Source organism: Malurus melanocephalus, unplaced genomic scaffold (genome assembly GCF_030028575.1).
Source record: "Malurus melanocephalus ecotype Western Australia unplaced genomic scaffold, MMel_1.1 scaffold_210, whole genome shotgun sequence".
In the NCBI taxonomy this organism is placed as follows: domain Eukaryota; kingdom Metazoa; phylum Chordata; class Aves; order Passeriformes; family Maluridae; genus Malurus; species Malurus melanocephalus.
Window position 1 is genome coordinate 935,985 of NW_026623442.1, and position 19,840 is coordinate 955,824.

At 40.2% G+C, this 19,840-nt stretch overlaps 1 protein-coding gene across 13 annotated transcripts in view; it reads left to right on the forward strand.

Moving 5' to 3' along the window:
• The window catches only part of BBX (BBX high mobility group box domain containing), a 132,020-nt gene that overhangs the window by 90,749 nt on the left and 21,431 nt on the right, over nucleotides 1-19,840 (forward strand). For 12 of the 13 annotated variants that reach the window (XM_057373931.1, XM_057373933.1, XM_057373943.1 and 9 more), the window contains 6 exons: nucleotides 2,308-2,388; nucleotides 4,600-4,686; nucleotides 10,025-10,105; nucleotides 13,405-13,485; nucleotides 15,607-16,522; nucleotides 17,396-17,534. In XM_057373931.1, coding sequence (XP_057229914.1) covers nucleotides 2,308-2,388; nucleotides 4,600-4,686; nucleotides 10,025-10,105; nucleotides 13,405-13,485; nucleotides 15,607-16,522; nucleotides 17,396-17,534 — 1,385 coding nt within the window. The remainder of the gene's footprint in view (nucleotides 1-2,307; nucleotides 2,389-4,599; nucleotides 4,687-10,024; nucleotides 10,106-13,404; nucleotides 13,486-15,606; nucleotides 16,523-17,395; nucleotides 17,535-19,840) is intronic. The other variant, XM_057373940.1, reaches the window with a different exon arrangement.

Consider the following 19,840-nt stretch of genomic DNA (forward strand, 5'->3'; position numbering starts at 1 on the left):
CCCGGTCCTGGCCGCAGGTTCTGGGCAGCGAGGCTGAAGCGGTGAGCAGTGCTGGGCGAGCAGCACTCTTTGCTTGTCCGTTCGCCTCTCTGCACATCTCCCTTCCTTTCCTTGCCTTACAGCAGCACCTAGTGGACTGTCTATAGGTTTCCACCCAATGCCGAAATTCACAACGCCGTCCCAAACCTGCCTGTCTGCCAGCACTAATGCCTCGCAGCAGTCAGTGTGGCTGTCGCCGGGGTTTTCCTCCACCCTTGTTCGGGGCGATCATTTTAGAGCAGGTTATGGTAAGCTGCAGGGGAAGGAAGGCCACAGAGGTGTTATCCTTGCGGTTTTCTTCTTTTTGAGARCAAAACGCTATCTTGCATGTCATGCTCAGTGTGCGCAATGTGTGAATCAGAAGTGAAGAGATTCAGTGCAGCTCAARGGAAGGCTGGGAGGAAGAAAGAGGAGAAGAAATAAGATGTTGAGGACATTTTATAAGAGCAGGAAGTGAGATGTACAAAATGGCACTATCTGTGCATCTGTTCCCTTTGGTAATTATTTTAATGCTTTGATCAGGTTCAGCCTGGCAAAGGCTGGAAGTCCTGGAGATAATAGGTTTCCCACAGATCAAGATTGTTTGGAGAGCAGCAGAGTAGAAGAAACAAACTCAAAATAGTGTTCTTTCAAGTAAAGGCAACAGCATTAACTTTTTTGGAAGAGTAGCAAGAACTGATAGGAAAACCATAGTAGTTCCARCTACAATATCTCCCCTGAGTTACTGAGCACCAGCAATCTGTCCCTTACACACAATACAGACTACTGCTGAGGCTTAGACATCTTAAAGGGATTGTACAGAACCATGATAAAAGTCAGTAATAAACACTACATCAGTGAAAACAGTAGCACAACCCATTGGAAAGGCAAAAGATAGGCATTAAAAATACATTCTTTGTTTGGCCGTTTGGGTTGCTGTGCTCCCATAGTACACTGATAAAACGTGGGGCTCAGTGTTTAATAAATGCAGTGGAAATATAGATCACAAGAGTCATTGTTGCTGCTCGGTTTTATGGCAAGAAAGAAACAAGTTTGTATATGTAAGCAAATTGTCATGTTGGTATATGTCCCCTTGGCCTGTGGGTTGCCATACTTGGATTTAGTGTTTCCAGGAGAGCGTAGGGAGCAGATTCCTGAAACCAAAYGTGGCTGTTGCTGTTGCAGTGCTTYAGGATCTCAAAYAGCAGCAGGAGCAGCAGGGCAAGCTGCATGTGCTGCAGGTCTGCGTGTGCCATGGGGCTTTGTGTTTACTGACAGCAGSTGCAGCCAGCACAGGAGCTGGCACCAATAAAAGCTGTCAATATACTCACTTAGGTAATGAATAAGAAAAAGCCCCACATTTATTTTTCAATTCTTTTAGATAAAGTGACATTTCAAGGGGAAAAAAGTTGTTAGGGAAAAAATTTCCACCCTTTTTCTAAAAGCTTGCGAAGACTCCTTTCTCTTTTTCTGTTTCTTACAAGCCACATTACATATCTTATTTTATACCAACAGTACCTCATGCTTCCAGCAGTTACACGTGTATATATTTTACACTCAMATGTGACACTTAATGAATATATTGTATTTGATTCAATTCTTTAACAGAATAATGCTTGATTAACACATTTCTAGCTAATAAAAATACCATGGCCAAGATCTGTGTTAATTCAAATAAGGCTTTTGGTTTTGAACAGTAATTYCTTGGTATTTTGTTTTCAGATATAATGACTCTTTCTTGTACTGCTTCTCAAAAGCACCCCTAAAATGTATGTTTAGGTACATAATTTGAAAAATTTTGTGCTTGTTCTACCCTTACCTGCTTATTTTCAAGCTGTTGTGATTGGAGATTGTTTTTCTAATAAGTATTCCTATCACTTAGCAACTCTGTGTCTTCAAAATTTATTTTAACCTTCTAARTAATCTTACTCAGAATGATAGCACAAAATACAGATATAGCAGTGTTGATAGCATCACCAGTACAAGGTAGTTAYGTGTGTAGTCCAGGATAATCTGTTGCGTATTCTGTTGCATAAAACTATTCTGACGAGTTCAGAATTATAAAAGGAAAAAAAAAGACCCTCCTATTTTTGTTCTTTCTTCTAAGATAATTTTCAAATGTATTAAAATGGGTGCTAAACTGTGTTTTCATCTGTAAATATGATCTAATCTTTCCAGGACTGTGAAACATTAGTTTGTCGTTCTTCTCTTAAATGGTTTGTTTTGCTCACTGTTTTTAGCTTGAGAGAAGCACCTTTGAGGTCTTACTCTGCACACTSCTTGTTTCAGGTTTCCTCCAGTACTTGCCAGTCTGATGCAACTAATTCTACAGAAGCCTGTCAGAAGTCATCATTGTTTCAGTTTGCAGAGGTAGGTTTCTTTGAAAAGGGTTTTCTTTCCAAGTGTTTCTTAAGAATCATCTSATGTCCAGCTGAAAGAAAAAATCAAATGTCTTTAACTAAAATTGATGCTTTTATTTGTTCTCTCATTTTTGGGYTTATTCTGTTGAAACATTTATCAGRTAGGTAGGTTGGTCAGAGTTGAAGTGCAGGAGAGTGTGTTTGGGRGCATGGTAGAAACAAGCCCAAGTGCAATAATGGAATTGTGTTTTAAGCTGTAGTTTGGAGGTATGTCGTTCCTGCACTTAGTTTTAAACTGGAGCCTTATTAACTAAAGTTCTAACATGTATTTGGATGTTACATTATGTTTCTAATCTATTGTGTCTGTTTTAATCATCAGCTCCGTCAAAAATAATTGTAGTTTCTAAATTTCCAAAATTTTCTTCTGTTCTATAACCACCAAACAGCTCTRTGCACCTGTGCTTTAACTTTGCAATGTACAATATTTTTGTTAAACCTGTCGGGTATGTGGTTTTTTTTTTTTTGGTTTTTTTGTTTTTTTTTTGAAGTATACAGTTTCATCCAAGTCTTAATGGCTTTCATTGATATAAATAACATGACAAAAATGAGATTGCAAGGAACTCTGGCCCTCTGCTAGCATCACTTTTTTGTTGGTATTGTTCCAATTTTTGAAATGGTTGTAAGTGACCCAAATATTTAGTTGTATRGGTACTGATTTTACAGGACACTATGTAGGTTTTAAGTAAGTGTATATGGAAAGAAATTTTGTCRTAACAGGGGCTTTTTTAATTACCTGTTTTCACCCCAGCTGTGAATCTGACTTTAATAGTCATTGCCTTGTGCACCTTTATACTCCTCTCTCCTCCCTAAAACATCATCACTTCTGGTGTGGATGCCTTGCAATCATAACACACAGAAAACGGGACCTTTTTTTCAGTTGGTTTGTTTTAACATCAGCACACAAGCCCTTGAGTTGCAACTTAAGATCTGAGTCTTTAAAATGTTTTAGAAATAAATTGGAGCACTGATTCTTGATTTCTGATTAAAGGTAATGGCCAGAGTGAAGTAGATAACTTGTAATTAGGCTCTTAAACAGCCTGCTGGCTTTTCTTGTTAGGAAGAKGAAATGCCTGATGTGCCAGCAATGAAAAGCAATACTTAAAGGCTTGTTAGAATTAGTTAATTCCAGTATCACTTATGGCACTTCTGTGGTAATGATTCAACATCCATCTTCCTGTATTTCTGAGATGCTTCTGTGTGCTTATGCTGTCCGTAGAGCCATGTCTTTCTTATATTGTATCGTTCCTCCCGACAGTGGTCTGTTTCTTGAATTTCACTGCTGAATCTTTTAAAGAGTTAGACAAATATCAGCTCATCTAATTGTTTCCGTGCATTTTGCAGTGTTGAAGGAGGGCCAGATATGCCCCTGCTAAGGGCTTCTCACGTGTGGCTTTTCCTTACCCACTGAAGAAAATTTCAGCGGGTGCCAGGAAGCAAGCTCACCTGCACTGCWAAAACATGTGGTTTAGAAATACCTTAGTGATGATCAGTAATTAGAAATGCAAATTAGCTGGTCTTATTTTTCAAGGATGTTAAACAGCCTGTGGTGAGGGTGTACCTTGCTAGTGCATGGTAGGTCTGTGTGTCAGTGGCWAAATAACTGGTACTTGTACTGAAGTCTGACATTGGTCAGAGGTGTCATTTGCAACAAAACTAATTGACACAAGTTAAACAGTATGAAATGCAGTTACCTTAGTGTCTTAGGGATAGATCTGGTATCTGAAAATACCTGCACACATTGTGTTCCTGTCCACACTTACCATCTGTGCTGAGTAGCAATTTGTGCTCTATCATCACCAGCATTCTGCAGTCTCAGGTCTTTCACTGAACTGTGAAATACAATACAGTGTAGTATTTGTTGCTAATTCTTTTTTGACRGATCAGCAGGCAAATAAAGTCCCTTCCAAAAAAAAAGGCCTGTTTTGTTGATCCTAGGAAAGATTTTCCTTGTGAAAAATAATTCAAGCTAACCGTTTCATAGATCACCTGTTTATGTGTTTCCCGGAAAGCACATGCTGTTTGTCCTAGGGGTGTGTGGGACTCATCTGCATGCTCTGGGCTACCAGGAGTCTGTGTATGACAGATTATAAATTTAGCATGTTGAAGTGTGATACTGAAACTGAAGAGTTAGGTAATACAAGCTTAATTGTTTTCCTGACAGATCTCTTCAAACACCTCGACGTCGCAGCCTGGAGTCCTGGGGGCAGTAAAACAAACGGAGGAGTCTGCATTGTTTCAGTTTGCTGAGGTATAATGGCTGAATGTGGTGGGGGAGGATGGGAGGAAACAAGGAACCGGTAAGAGTTGCCACTGAATGGCTAAGCACCCTGTCTGATCAGGGATTCCCATCAGGAGATGTGTATCTTYGTGGCAGCATTGTGTTAAGAAAGCCATGGATGAGATGTTGGCCTGTTCCACCAGCTGTAGCATTAAAGAGAGATGCTGGGCTTATGAACATTACCTAGCCTTCCATACCCAAAGGATCACCACATGCTTATTATCCTAATGGCCTTTTAATTTACACCGAGGGAAACAACAGTTAAAAGACATTCTGAAATGTGCACCGTCTGTGGAAGAGGCTGCAGCATTGCAGAATGGTGACTGCCCTAGAGGCAGGAATAATTTGGAGAATCCTTGCAGGTCAAGGAAGCTTATCACAACAGCTACACAGACATTTAACAGCATTGTTAGGTGGTGACTTACCAAACCTATCAATTACCCATAAGTACATAACCTGTCTGCCTTCCTCCACATACTGAAGATTTGGAATTCACTTAGCACTGCTTTTAAGAATTTCTTCTCCCATGTGTTGAGTGTGCCTCTGTGAATTGACTTTCCACACATTTACTCTTCTTGCCCATTTGGGGGAGTCTGATACTGCTTGCAGAATCAGTTATGCCACAGGTGCATTAAGTATGTGTCTGGAAAGGCTGGGATTAGAGCTGGTGCTGTTGCAGAGGAGCACAGTGGGATTAAAAGACACGTTATTCTGTGTATTTACAGAGGTTTGGCTACATACCACACACTTCTTTCTGTGAAATGTCTGCTGTGTGTTTGTAGCTTGGCTAGAATGGGCTGTGGTGTTTTTTCTTAGGAGGGCCAAGGAAGAAAAATCAATTTACTGCTTCAGGTGCCAGAAAATATCTGACTACAAACACCCCAGTAAAAGATACCATAAAGTTAATATCTGTAATCATGTAGCTGTTTTTKCATGTACCACACTTTTTAAAAGTTAGAAGTTAATTTGCAGTTCTTTTCAGGAAATCAGTAGAATTGAGCAGGATGAAACTATGTGCTGAAGCCAGACTTTCAAACCAAGTTAAAAGAYGCAAACTGGCAAATGTTTCTTGTTAATTTTACTGCAAAATACTGGMATAACACTGCAAGTGAATCTGTTAACTTAGTTTCAAAAATCTCGGTCTTTCTGGGTATCTGTGGAGTTGAACAGAGTATGTATTGCATTCAGTACAACATTCTTAAATTGTCACATAAAACCTGGTTTAGACATACTCWCAGAATGGCTGAGCCACACTCTCAGAACCTAAAATCATTTCCTCTCCTAGTTGAACAAACAAAATGACAAACCTGAAAATTGTCATACGGATGTGACAGTGGATTAAGTTGCATTCCACTATGCTGAGTGAGCTCATGTGGCACATTGGAGTGCACATATGAATCATCAAATCTTAGGTAGAAAGGGTGCTTAGAAAGTTAATTAGGAATTACTGAGGACAGTTTTAGAGTCAGGGTTAATCTCTTGTAAAAATATTTAAATGTGCGCACAGTCTGGAGGAGTTGCTTTTGTTCTGTGGCTGGAAATAGGAGACAGAAATCTGGCCACGTTTATTCTTCCTATGAAACCTTTAATGGGCACTGATGATCATTTTTTATCTATAGCAGTAGAGAAATGGCATTTTCCTAAGCTCGCAGCCTGATGGTTTCATTTAAGTTGTTCCAGGGGCAAGTATTGAGCATGTTACAGAACGTCTTTAAGCTTTCTCCCCTGCTATTAAAGCTGCTTGTGCTCTTTCAGCTATAAGGGCTTTCATTTGCACAGGCTGTCTTTGTCAAATTTGGCAAAAGTCCTGTTCCTTACTGTGCCACTWCTTACTGGGTCCTGACTATATGAACGTGTTACTGCATTTAGTGAGCTAAATTATGGCAAGCAATTTGTAGTGGGCTRCTGTCAAACAATGTACAGTGCTACAAAAGAAGAAAAAGAGGGAGAGAAAGTAGTTATTTAACCGGTAGCCAAGTGGACCTGTGAAGAAATGTGAAGTGTGCTCTGGTCTGATGTGCCTGGAGATTTCTGGCAGCCATCCCAGCTCAGTTTTGGTTCTGGCTCCGTGTTCCTCATATGTTGCCTTTCTCTTCACCGCCTTTGCAGCAGGGTGAGTAAGAGTGCCTCTTTGTGAAGACAGCAATCCCATTGAGTAGGTTTGTCATTTAAAAGGGACACCTTTACCCCAGGAGTACAAGTGCCCTGTCACTCAGAAACAGCTCTTTATGTGTAGAGTATCATGGGATTCTTTTTGTCTTTACAGCCTCAGTTAGTCTTTCATCTGGTTGTCTGTCCCAAGTGCTGTAGTTGTCAATTAAAGCTGTTCAGGATATGGCTAATGAGGCCTGCCCAGTGACTTGCTACAACAGATGATAAAAATCCTGGGAGCAAGACTTCCTTTGGTCCTAGGGGTGCACAGGCGAGTGCCTTGGAGGTCTTCAAAGATAATGTGACATCCTCATAAGGGCTTTTTGGAGTTTGGAGTGTTGTCAAGTTACACTTTTGCCTCTCTCATGCTGCTCTGATCTTGCAAGTACTTAGCCCTGCTTTTGTCCTTCTCATTTGAACCTTTATGGAAAGGCATTCWGTGGGCCATGATTTCTGAGCAGTGGGCYGTGTTCCTTGGGGCAGTGGCTGTTTGCAGGCTGCCTGCTCGCAGGGGCTGCTTGTTGTCGTGTTTCTTGCCSTGAGAGGGAAGCAGAGCAGATGGGACCCCTTGCTCTCTTGGTCTTMCTGCATGTGTGTTTGGCAAATGTGAACAGATGGTGGTGATTGCTTCCTTGAGAGGAAAGAACAGTACCTCTTGGATTTACTTACCKAAACTCTTATTCATTATTAAAGAAAAGGCTTCAGGGAAGCAAAACAATTGCTAGTTCAACCATCTTGAAAATAAAGTTAATCCAATACTCCCAAACACTTTGCTTTCAGAAGTTTTTCTAAATTTTTTTTCTCTAGGTGATTTAATAAAATAAACCYCCAAAACAGTCATATGCAGCATGCAACAAGGTGGAATTTTTTTTTGATAGTGCAATGTGTTACTATCATTTAAGAAAAAAAGCGTGCCTGAGGATGATGTCCCTGCTGCATTCTCACTTACTTTGAGGTTTGCTCTCTGTTTATTTCTGTGCAGAACAGAAAGTTCAAATGCAAAACCTTTGGTCAAAATGCCTCAAAATGGAGAGTGTAAGAACTAGTGAGTGTTTTCTCTTCCAGCTTTCCTATATGTAAAGCTGTAATCTTTCCAGGTAAAGACAAATGTATTTGCTGTTTCCCCACATACTGAAATTACATGTTTTTGTTGAAGTGAAATACCTATTCTAGGAGGAAAATTAAAAAGTAGTATCATGCTTCTTTTGCAAACTAAAACGTCATAAAGTAGTTAAAATCCCACCTGCATTGCAAAAAAAAGATAGTAACTTGATCCTCATSATCCTCCAGTTAAACCTCAACATAMGGAAGGGGCTGTTCTTGGTTGTAGTACTGGTGGTTCAGATTATTCTAATKAAGTCTGAAAGGTGTTCTTAAAACAGGGAATGTGATCTGTAATCTCACTGAGAGCTGATTGATTCTSTCCCTTCTGATGTTTGGCCAGTAACTTCATCAGAGTGAGTTACACGCTTGTGTCGCTTGCCATTTGTTTTCTTAACTCTGAAAAGATTTATTTTTTCTGAAGTGTCAGCTTCTTCTCTCTTTATTAGTACTGTAAAGATCTCACAGTTTGCTAGGAACACCTATTGTCTTGTTAAAATTTCCTTACTCTTTCCTCACTTTGTGCMTCAGGAGGCAAGATATGCCTGAATGTTCTGAAGTTATAATTCAGTGTGTGTGGGTTTTATTCTGTCCTTTTTCTGTTATTCCTGTTGTGCTGAAAAAAACCATTGAGGTGAGCATTTGTAATGATAAAAAGATTAAAAAGTTGAGACCATCCTCCTGCAAAGGACAAGCGTACAAGATCACTTGGTTGAGTGGGGTCCTGAGCAGGTTCACTGAACTGTCTCAAAGCAAAACTAAGATGTTGAAATAATTCAGTTTAATATTAAAAACTATTATYAGTGCACATTTGAGTATCATTCACTGTATTTTAAATAGCTTTAWGTGAAATGGRTKTCCTGGACTTTGGTGGTGGGKGWTRCAGTGGGGTGTGTAATAAAYTCTTTGACAGGTAATTGAAAGGTAAATTCTTCAAATAACTTAGTTCAAAAGAAAGAATTAAATAAARGTAGAAGGGCAAAGGTAGTAATTTTTGCCTCTGAAAGATCATAGAACCATTGAATGGTTTGACTTATAAGGGACCTTAAAGCTCATCTCATTCCAGCCTCCCTGCCATGTGCAGGGATAATTTCTACTCGGTGAGCTTTCTTAAAGCCCCATCCAGCCTGGCCCAGAACACTTCCAGGGTTGGGGCATCCACAGCCTCTCTGGGCTACCTGTTCCTCACCACCCTCTGAGATAAGAATTTCTTCTTAACATCTGTTGTAAACCTGMCCTCTTTCAGCTTAAAACCATTGCYCMTTGWTCTGTCACTACCTGGCCAGTTGTGATCCCAAGCGTTATTTTTGTGGGGAGGGAGATACCACAGGAACACTGGTGATTTCACCCCAAGGCTTTGCAAGACATCCAGGTCAAATGCCATGTAATGCCATGCCAAAAAAGGTCACGTATCAAAAATTCTTCTGTTTCTGAATTCATAATGCTGCATTTGGGAGCAGGTCTGAAAAAAATTATCTGTAAAAGCAATTCCCAAAAGTGGTGATGGTAATTATTTACTCATCACAGGTGCTGSCACACCAACAGCTCTTTGGAAGGCTAGATTTGATCTCCAGACATAAGTCTTATTTCCTTTATTACAACTGAGGAAAGCAAAACAAGAACTGCCTGTGAGGACAGATGGTGTCCTCTTCTGTATCTGATTAATAGGAAATACTTCCCAGGCTTTCTGGGAGAATTATTTAACCTTAACAACTAATAGTTATGCATATTTTTAAGCAACAGGTAAGATTTGTTCACTTAGTCACATAAAACAGATATCAAACACACAGCATGATGGAATACTAGCTGTGGACAATACAAACATAGATTGTAATCCAAGGAAGAAATGCTGTATTTGCTTGTATTCTGCTGTATTCTACATATTGGTTAAGTGCTTCTTGGGTGGGGTTGCCTATTTCAAGTGGGGCCTTTTGACAGAAAGAAATAAAAGTAACTAATTTAACTAACCTCTTATTTTCCATTCTTTTTCTCCCTTCCTTTCTGTCTTTCCTGTGTGCCACTGAAATATTTTCTCCTCTGTTCGTTTGTAACCTAGATCTCATCAAATACTTCCCAGTTGCCAAGTCCMGAGCCAGTAAAGCACTGTGGGAAGTCGGCACTCTTCCAATTGGCAGAGGTAAAGTTTTACCCAGTAGTGTCACAAGGGGAAGATGTATATAACTTTTCCACAAAAAAGAAGTATTAATTGTTTAGGGTTTACTCTGGTATCCAATTTGGTATTTCCAGAATTAYAGTGAGTGAGAATAGGTTAGTAAATAATGAAATATTAAGAGAAGTAGGCAATGGCAATGGTCTCAAGGACCTAGTCCTTTAAACACTTGTGAATGTGCATATTTTCTTAGAGACAGCACAGACAATACACTTATTAGAAAAATTAGCTTTGTTACTATAATAAAAACAGTGCTCAGGACAACAGCAAAGATAGGAAATAACAAYATTCTTCCTAATGRGGAGCTGGATATCAGGATTAARAAAACACAGCTTTGRTTATAATGATTGGAAGGTGCATTGYTTAATCAGGGACAGAGAATAGGAAAAGAAAAGTAGACTTTGAGGTCATCAGGAATCTGTATGAGTTGGAAGTTGAGGTAGTATATTAAATTGGCAGCTGTAGCAGTAATGAAAAATTGCTGGGTCAGGTTTCCCTAAAGTCCTGGAAATTCTCGGTGAGTCTTAAATATAACCTTGTAGAGGTCTCCTCTTTGGTGTAGATGATTCACTCAAAAATCTTTGAGGTTTGCTATGCAAAATACACTTCTTCGTGATGATTGAAAATGAAGATACATTTTGTATTCCAGATAAAAAAGGGAGTGTGCTAGCACATTACTTGTACACTYCTTTTGTTKGTTTTTTGTTGTGGTGTTAMGGGTTTTTGTTTCAAATTCACATCCTATTTCAGTGAGGGAAAATTGTTTTTTTGATCCTGTCTATTGCCTCCAGCCCTATATTCTTGCTGCTGAGGTCACTCCCTCTCAGGAAAAAAGGCAGAGTTTGGAAGCATTGAAATAAAAGTATTCTGTATCTTGTTCTGTGAGTAGTCTTGCAACTATGTGACCTTACAGGAACTTACATGAGTGGAAGAAAACCTGCCTTACTGTACAGGCAGTCTCTGTACAGTAGAGTTTGTGACTGTACTCTACTGCCAGCARTGCCTGTGCAAGGGTGATTACACTTCACTGTGATCAGTGATCCATAAGGATATTTGGCTGTTGCAGCTCTGGGACAGCAGAAGGGCTGGTAGTATTTACTCTAGGACATCAGAAGTTTTTTAATTGTCCTCTAACAGGACAGCAGCAGGGTGAGTAGTGCTTTTCTGGAGTGAGGCTATTGCTGAGTGCAGCCTGATTTTTAGGAGTCAGCTTTGGAAGTTGTGATGTGGCTGTGAAGCTTGTRAAGCCCTAAGTTAGGGGAAGGACAGATGCTTGTCCACAGGAGTGCACAGTTTGTACTGCAGGTGGCAGAAAAAGTGAAGCTAAGTCTGGCAGCATGACGTTTGTTTGTTGGACAGGTTTCTGTGATCTGTCAGTGACTGCTCAGATGGATTCCTGCARGGCTAATTTAATACACAAAATGGATGTTAAAGGCTCTGATTCAAACAGGGAAAAACATGGCAGATATGCTAGGCACATCCTCCTTGTTTCTAGCTCTTGTAGGACATCAGTGCTGTTGATGTTTTCTATTTTCCCCAGCTTTGGAGATCTCTACTGTTGAATTGTAATTGGATAAATGATCTGTGAGAGATTCAGCTTAAGTTTTCAGATAGCAATTCAAGACCTGGTTTGGAGCACCCCAAATAAACYGTATTCATAATCACCTCGAGGGTATCTTAGGTTTGTGAGTGGATTTGGCAGAGCTGTGCTCTGCTGCTGTACGTGCAAACTGCAGATGCTGTKCACTGGAGGGGACTGAACTAATGTTTCTGTGCTGCTGGCATGGCAAGTGTCTGGTGCGTGGGAGCCTGTCTTCTTCAGCAYACCACACTGCTCTGCTCCTCCTTCATCTCTTTGCTGTGTGGATTAACCAATTTTATCTTCTTTTTTTTTCCCCTCTTCCCTATGCCTTTCTTTTTGATACTTTGCAGTATTTCACAAATGGTGATTAAAATGAAATGCAGAAGGGGGTTAATTATTTTCTAAAAATTCTGAAGATTTCTAAGTTTCTGGGAATGGTCGGAGCAGACACTGCATTCAGAAGCCTGGGAGGCTGTTGCTGTTCTGCTCTGCTGAGTTCCTTGTTCTGTATTTAGCCTTCAGTGCAGAGGCACGAGAGTGGAGGGAGGCAGTGAGGGTTTGGAGCATCACCTCACCAAGGCAAGGAGACCATTTCACAGCACTGACAGCACTCAGCTGTGAGCAGCATGTGCAGACTTGAGCTGGAATGGTCAGAATTTGGGAGATGCTGTGAAGAGCTGCACCTTCCAGGAGATGTAGAGACTGTTGGTTTTTGTTTATTCCTGTTACGGCAGTGATAAGCCAAATCCTGCAGTCGATTCTRTTGGCTTGTGTTGGTTGAAAGCAATGAAAACAGAATTTGTGGGAGTAGGGAGAGCCAAAAGGGTGTAAATACCTCAGTTCCCCAGTCCATTGTAACTACACTTAGGCAGCCTAAAGAAGGAGGTATAAGAAACACAAAAGCCTGATAAGAGATGATGACATATGGCCTTCAAAGCAGAGCATTTTCTTCATACTAGTGTCCAGTCTTGATACTGATACTTTAAATTTATATAGAAAAAAATTATTTCTTTGCACCTAGCTCAAAAGTGATACAAAACACTCTAAAGTACTGAAGAGGATATTGGCTTGGTAYAGGGAAGAGATTCTGGAGGATTATCAGCTGCATGCTTGTATGACARCCTTCTTTTACTCTGAGGAGTATTAAGTATTACCAAAGGCTTGAGGGCTCCTCTTTAACTTTGAGTTCATAGCATCTCTTTTATATGAGTCTTGTAGGATACCAACAGACAGTGCTATAGSCTCCTTAACCTATGATAATGAAATKAAATTATTAAATTTTGCAATCCAGTGTCCTACTAAGCTGTCAAAAACACCACCTAAACAGGTTGCATGCTGGTATAGATTGTTGCTTAGCTGCTGGAATCTGTTCTTTGTGAGGGGGTATGTGCTTCAGATCATCCTGCTCTTCAGAGGGAGTTGTGACAAGAAAAACCCCAAATCTGCAAGTGTCTTTTAGTGTAAAGTGGCATTATCCCCCAGAGCAATGTTGGAGCCAGCTTTTATTTATACCAGCACGCGTAGGTCTGCACTTCTTTTCTTTTATACTTTTCTTAAGTATATAATCTTATTAATTAACTTTGGGAAGTGAGGGGAAATAATCCATTCAAAAGATGTGTCATAAACATAAAACAATTGGTACTGATGCAAGAATGTTTTACTCATGTGCTTTTTCTCTCCATAGATTTCTTCAAGTACATCCCGTTCAGGGCCTTCTGATTTAACGAAACAGTGTGGAACATCAGCATTATTTCAGCTGGCAGAGGTAATACTGAAACACTGGTGACAATTGCTCCAGGTGCAGTGGGGTAGAGAAATTAATGCTGCTAATTGCTGAAGTCAGAAAGGCAGAACAGTGCTACAGTTATAATTACACTGCTGCTGATAGAACCATAAATTATCATGTCTCAGATGCCACAAGTCAAAATTTCCCCAGACTAGCCATCAACTTTGATGTTTCTAAGAGTTTGGTGCAGCTGAGAAATACTACCAGTTCCTGGTGGCAAAGGGACTTTGTAATTGAATTTGATTCAGTTTCTTGGTTTAGGCTTTGAGGCTTTAGGGTTTGGCTGAGAGACACAAATAGTTGAGGGGGAGGACTGGATTACTGTGTTACTCAAAATTTGGGCATCACCATTACAAATTCATKTTAATGGTCATGAGCTGCTTTCATTTATTTTTGCTTTTCATGCCYGCTGTATTTTTCAAGTGAGGAATTAACAGGTCAATAACTTCTATAGAAATTCTGCTATGATASTTTCAGCAGATCTTTCTTCTGGGAACTGTTAAAACTAGTGGCATTTTATTGAAATTTTGCATTTATTTTTGTTTCTGGACACTTTTTTCTAAGCTTTTCCCATCTTGAAGATTGTTTAATTACCAGCTTATTTAGCTCTCACAAAATAGAATTCACTTTTCTTGTAGCCATAGGCGTAGCTCTGTATTATTGGCTACTGCAGAAGAAGCAAATGTATAAAAGGAAAAAAGTAATCCATTGGCTAGAGGGATGTATGTTGAACTGACAAAATATTCTTAGCGCGATGAGCTCCGTTTTAAAGATTGATCTTTAGCTTTTGAAAATCACAGGCTGTGCTTAACATTGCAGTRTAGTAAAAAGGTCACAGAAGTACCAAGAACCCAAATCAGCATAGTTGTGGAGTTTAACCTGCATCCTTATAGACACTGTGTGTTGCCCAAGCTCTGGTGCTTTGCAGTGCTCAGCACAGCTTGTCCAGAGCCAGAGCAGTCATTTCTACCCTGTGCAGCAAGGATTTTGGAAATCTGCTGCAAAAACATTCTCATCATTGGACTTACACTCTTACATAAATTGCTATGAGAGGCTTTTTTAGTTTGCAAGGAAAAAAAGCCTTGCCAGTTTGAGAAACCTAAAATGKACCTAAAGAGACATGGTCTGGCAGAGGTACATCCATACTGGCCACATGGCCTGTGGGCTTAGCTGCAGGAACCTTCTGATGTCTGGTTCAAAGCAAGCCTCTTCCATCTGGTTTTGCTCCAGGTGACTGCTTGACATTTGTTCTAAAAACAAAACAGCACTGGGAATTCAGCTTGGGGGCTTTGAGGGGGGACAGTAAGAACAAAGCGTGTATTCCCAAGGGCAGCTGGTTGGTGCTGTGAAGGACTACCTTCTGCAGAGGTGTCAGCATAGATTACAGGTGATCCAAAACAGAGAGGATCCCCCAAGTCAGTGCTGCAGGAAAATGGCAGTTTGAGGACCTTCTGACCACTCTTTTTTGGAATGTCAATGTTCCTCAGGCAGTGTAAGGATTTTGGTTTCCATTAGCGTTATCTCCTGGAGGAGATAACCATGGCAACCACTGCTACTTTGCAGTTCTTTGCAAAATAAGTCTGTGACGTGAGAAGAAAGATTTGGAAGGCTTTTGTACTACCTCCCAAATTATTTCTTAAATTTAAGAAATAGTCTCAGTTACTGAGATTCAATAACTTTTTGTCCCTCCCTCCTTCAAGGCCATTTGGAAAATGGAGAAAGGAATTGTTATTAGGGACATTTGAGAGTTGAAGGGGGAATGTGTGTGAGATTTATAATTCCGTTGTTCCGTTGCATTTAGGATATTCTGAAAATCTATCTAGCAGTGGGTTTCCTGGTTGTATAATAGACTCTTAAAGAGAGCACCACTGAGATCAGTTGCAATCTTTTTCCATTAGAGAAGTTGCACCTACGAGCCTTATTCTAGCACTTAGCCCTCACCCCATTGCATCGGTTTTGGCACGGCTGCAGCCTGTTTCTCAGTACTGTCCTAATGCATAGTTTGCTCTCCTWAAGTGAAATGCCAGAGAGATTCCCTATTTAATATTCTTGTTAGCAGTTGGTGTTTGTTTCATGGGACTGTTTTTAAACTTATTTTAGATGTGCCTTGCTTCAGAAGGAGTAAAAGTGAAAGAACCTGGGAAAACAAAAGTGGAAACAGTGGAAGATGATGGAGGCGATGTTTCAGAGGACATGGAACTAGAACTGGAGAAAACAACAGTAAAAGACTCCAGTAAAGGACAAGTAGAACAATCAGAGATAGAAAAAATGCAAAACCCAGATGAAACAAAAACTGAGGAATCAGAAACTGCAAAATGCAGAGATTTCACTAGTCTTGCAATGGAACACAGTCCTTTTGAGAGAAAGGATAACACAAAGGATCACATGTGCCGTTCTCCAGAGCTTTTCATGGGTGACATGACTATCCTTGGGCTAAAGCCGGAAAAGATAAAGAAGAAAAAGAAAAAAAACAAGTTGGACCGGCACACAAATGAAAAATCCACCCCCAAGAAATCTTGTAAAAAGAGGCAGTCCTCCGAGTCGGACATTGAAAGTGTAATGTACACAATTGAAGCCGTGGCCAAGGGGGACTGGGGGGCTGAGAGACTCATGGATACTCCCCGCAAAAAAAACCGCCCTGTCTCAAATGTGAAGGGAAGCATGTTGGATACAAAATCACCAAAGAAAAAAGTGAAATCGAAAGATAAGAAAACATCAAAGGAGAAACCGATGGAGACCACCAAAGAATCAAAGCCTCCCGATTTCCTTAGTATTGGAGCCAGCAAAGAAGTACCRTGTGAGGCTTCTGATAACATTAAAGTGGAACCACTGACCCCAACAGAGGAGGTGGTACCCCAAAACTTACCAGAACAGGTCAAAACTGAGGACAGTGACTGTGTTAAAAAGATAGAAACCTGTGGCTCCAGGAAATCGGAGAGATCTTGCAAAGGTGCTCTTTATAAAACTCTGGTGTCAGAGGGCATGCTCACATCTCTGCGCGCTAATGTGGACAGAGGTGGGTGGCTTTGAGTGTTTTGTTTACAGCATGAGCTGCAGAAGCCTGCCTGGAGTGTGGGGAAGAGCACAAGTCCATGTTTGAGCTGGAGTTTGAGCAGTGTGTGATGGGAATGTTGTGCCTGGCTACCTGAGATGCTGGGGACAGGTGGARGGGCTGGACTCCCTGTTCCTGGTCTTTTGAAGTCTTGCTGTCTGTGTTCTGCTTACTTCACAAACTCTTAACTGCTCTATTTTTGTCTTTCATGATCTGAGCTTTAACTTCTTTGCTGAAGGCTTTGTTGTTTAATTTGCCAGCCTGCTGATAGATGTGTGCAGAACTTGTGATGTGTATAACCCTGAACAATTACCTTGTTTCTATATAAACAACTCTTGTGGTTGTGAGCATAGTTCTCAATCCTACGGGAAGCAAATGTGTTCTGCTTTTGCTTTGATTGTTAGTTTTGCTGTAGGCGGTGAGAACCCTTTATCTTGTGGAAGGACAAGTTTGAGATAATTTCTGGAGGCTTTCGGTGAGATGTCTGGAAATGTATTTTTCCGACTGGTAGATTTATGTGTGTAATTAGAACAGTCAGAAAAGAAAAAAAGATGCTTATTACTGTACRTCTCTTTATCTCTTTCTCCTTCTTTATACCTTAAGAGATCCTGACTTTTGAGGTAGTCCAGAAAAAGACAGGACAGGGGATGCAGAATAGTTGTCAGTATCATCATTGCCCAGTTTTGAAATGAAAAATGTTTTGTAACTGCCTTCAGGCTTATGAAGGTCAGGCTTCATAAGCTGCAGTGCTGAAAGGGCACACAAGTTTCTTCTGAGTCTTCTTTGTTTTGGGACATTTTTCTAAAGATGAGAAACAATTTTCTGCCTTCACCACAGGAAAAAGAAGCTCAGGAAAAGGCAACTCCTCAGATCATGAAGGATGCTGGAATGAAGAAATCTGGGCCTTTTCCCCAAGTGGGACAAGTGGGAACAAAAAACTGAAAAAGACTAAGCCAAAGGAAGAGTTTGTTTTTGGGTAAGTTGTGGCTTTGCACTGTTTGGTATTTTAGTTAGGTCAGCCTAATAATTTACGAGCGAGTCCTTCTCACTGCAGCTAAGTGAACTGCATCTAGCTCCCCAATAATCACAATTTCTGAAAATTAAAATCCTGTWGGACTGMGTCATGCTCTAAATACCTGGTTTTAATAGCAAAGTAATTTCTTTGAGAACTTTCCTGGTTTACCCCACTGTAAATGAATTTGAATGATGTTATTTGCTCAGTTCTGAACAAATCACACAGTATTTACCTGCTCAAAAAGTGATGAAGAGGGTTATTTACATTTTCAGAGGATTTTGCATGCAGTATTTAAAGCTCTGTGTAGGTGTTCAATCATCATAAGCCAAATTAGACTAGAAAGAGTAGATCTTTGCCCATTTGGARAGATTGCTTACAGAGGAATAGTAAACAATGTTCTTTACTGGYAAATAATTATGATAAATATGTCATTTTTCCATTGTAGTGAAAAGACATTTAAACTGTTTGTGTCCACCATAAAGACATTAAAGAGCTCTTAAAAGCAATTAKTGAGTATAGATGCATTAAAATTCAKCAAGGCTGCACAGAATTASTTTTCTAGTATAGAAGTAACGATTWTGGTCACAGTATTACAGATTTCTTTAGCTGCAGGCGCAGTAGTTAAATATGGATAGGCATTCATACTTGCAAATTTTGTAGATRGGAAAATGAATTAAAAAGGAGGAGTTTTTCCATATTTTATGCTTACAATTATAATATATTTGGTTTTGCAGGTTTGCATTAGCCCTTCTTATAAACTAGTCTGTGTGACATTTAGTTGCAGCTCACTTTCAGCAAAGATACTAGATCAATGGGAATCCCCAAGTCTTGTTTATTTGGAATAGGCAAGAAAAATTAGTCAAGAAAAAATGGAACACTTTGTATTTTTAGAGCTTTGTATAAATTTTGGAAATACTTTTAAGTTTAAATTGAAAGAYTGAAAACTTTTCACACATAATTATGGGAAAACTGATCACATCTTGTAGCGTAAGAAAAAGGTAGTTGTAAATTATTTATTCAAAATAGCTAGGRAAATTGTCTAAATGATTTGTTCAATACTGTTCTACCCTTATTTGCTGGCTGGATGAGGAAATATTTTCAAATATCTCATCTTTATTCAGTTGCAYCATTAATGGATATTATTTAATGAATTCTGTAAAGGCAGAATTAAGAATTCGTGAAGCATAAGTGCTGGAGAAGGTATCCAGTATCCCTGTTCATTGCATTACCTGATCTTCTGSCTACTTGGAGAGCTGGTTTTAMCTCTRCCTSCTCCACTTAACTSTCTCTGCTCCCTTCAGCATCACATTTCAGCCTCATTTTGTATGTGTGTAGGTGAAAGGATCCTCACCCCTTCAGAAYTGTCCATTTCCCTGTGCCCTCTTACCTTCCCCATCAGCAGCTGCCCACATTTCCCTGATGATCCAGGTCAGATGTGCTTTTCCCAAATAGAGCCCCCTCCTTTACCAAGCAGTGCTCTGCCTGCACATATCACCTGGCAGGACTGGGCTGTGCAGCACAAACACCTCAGCTCAGCCTCATGTGTCTAACCAGGCTTCTGAAAATGCATGATGGTGTGGATGATTTTTATTGTTTTTAATAATTCATGGCTGACATGGAGATAGCAGCGCTCCCCAATGCCTGCACATCACACAAGCTATAAATTGCCTGGATGGCAGCTCCTCTGCTGTCACATGAGATTGGGCCTTCCCAATTAGAGCTGCAGCCCCTCACATGGCCTTGGGGCAAGAAGAGCTGAGGCAGGTGGGAACAGACCGTGGGAGAGGAGCTGAGTCAGAGGATGGCATTGCATGACAGCTGTCAGCAGAAAATTGGATGGGTTTGTGCTGTCAGGGAACATCCGTGTGGAAGAGAAAAAAGAAGCAGAGCAAGCACTGCTCATGYCAGATACCTTTGTGATTTAAAAGCACTATGTGTGCATACCCAGACAAACAAACCCCTGATCTGCAACAAGCTAAAGCTTGTATTTTAAGATGGAAAATTGCTCACTGAAAGAAGTAAAAATTACAGAGACAAAATGAGATATTAATCCATGTACCAAAGCTTTCAGAATGCAACTGTTTGAAGTGCTGCTTYAGAAAGCAGAGAGAAGTACCATGTTTCTGGTGATATTTCCAATTGTGTARGGGCCATCCTTCCAACATCATGCCAACTTCTGTCAAGTTGAAGTTTTCACGGCAAGGAGAAATAAAAACAAGTAGAAAATGTCATTGTTCCCCCATCATTGACAGTGCTATTTATAACCT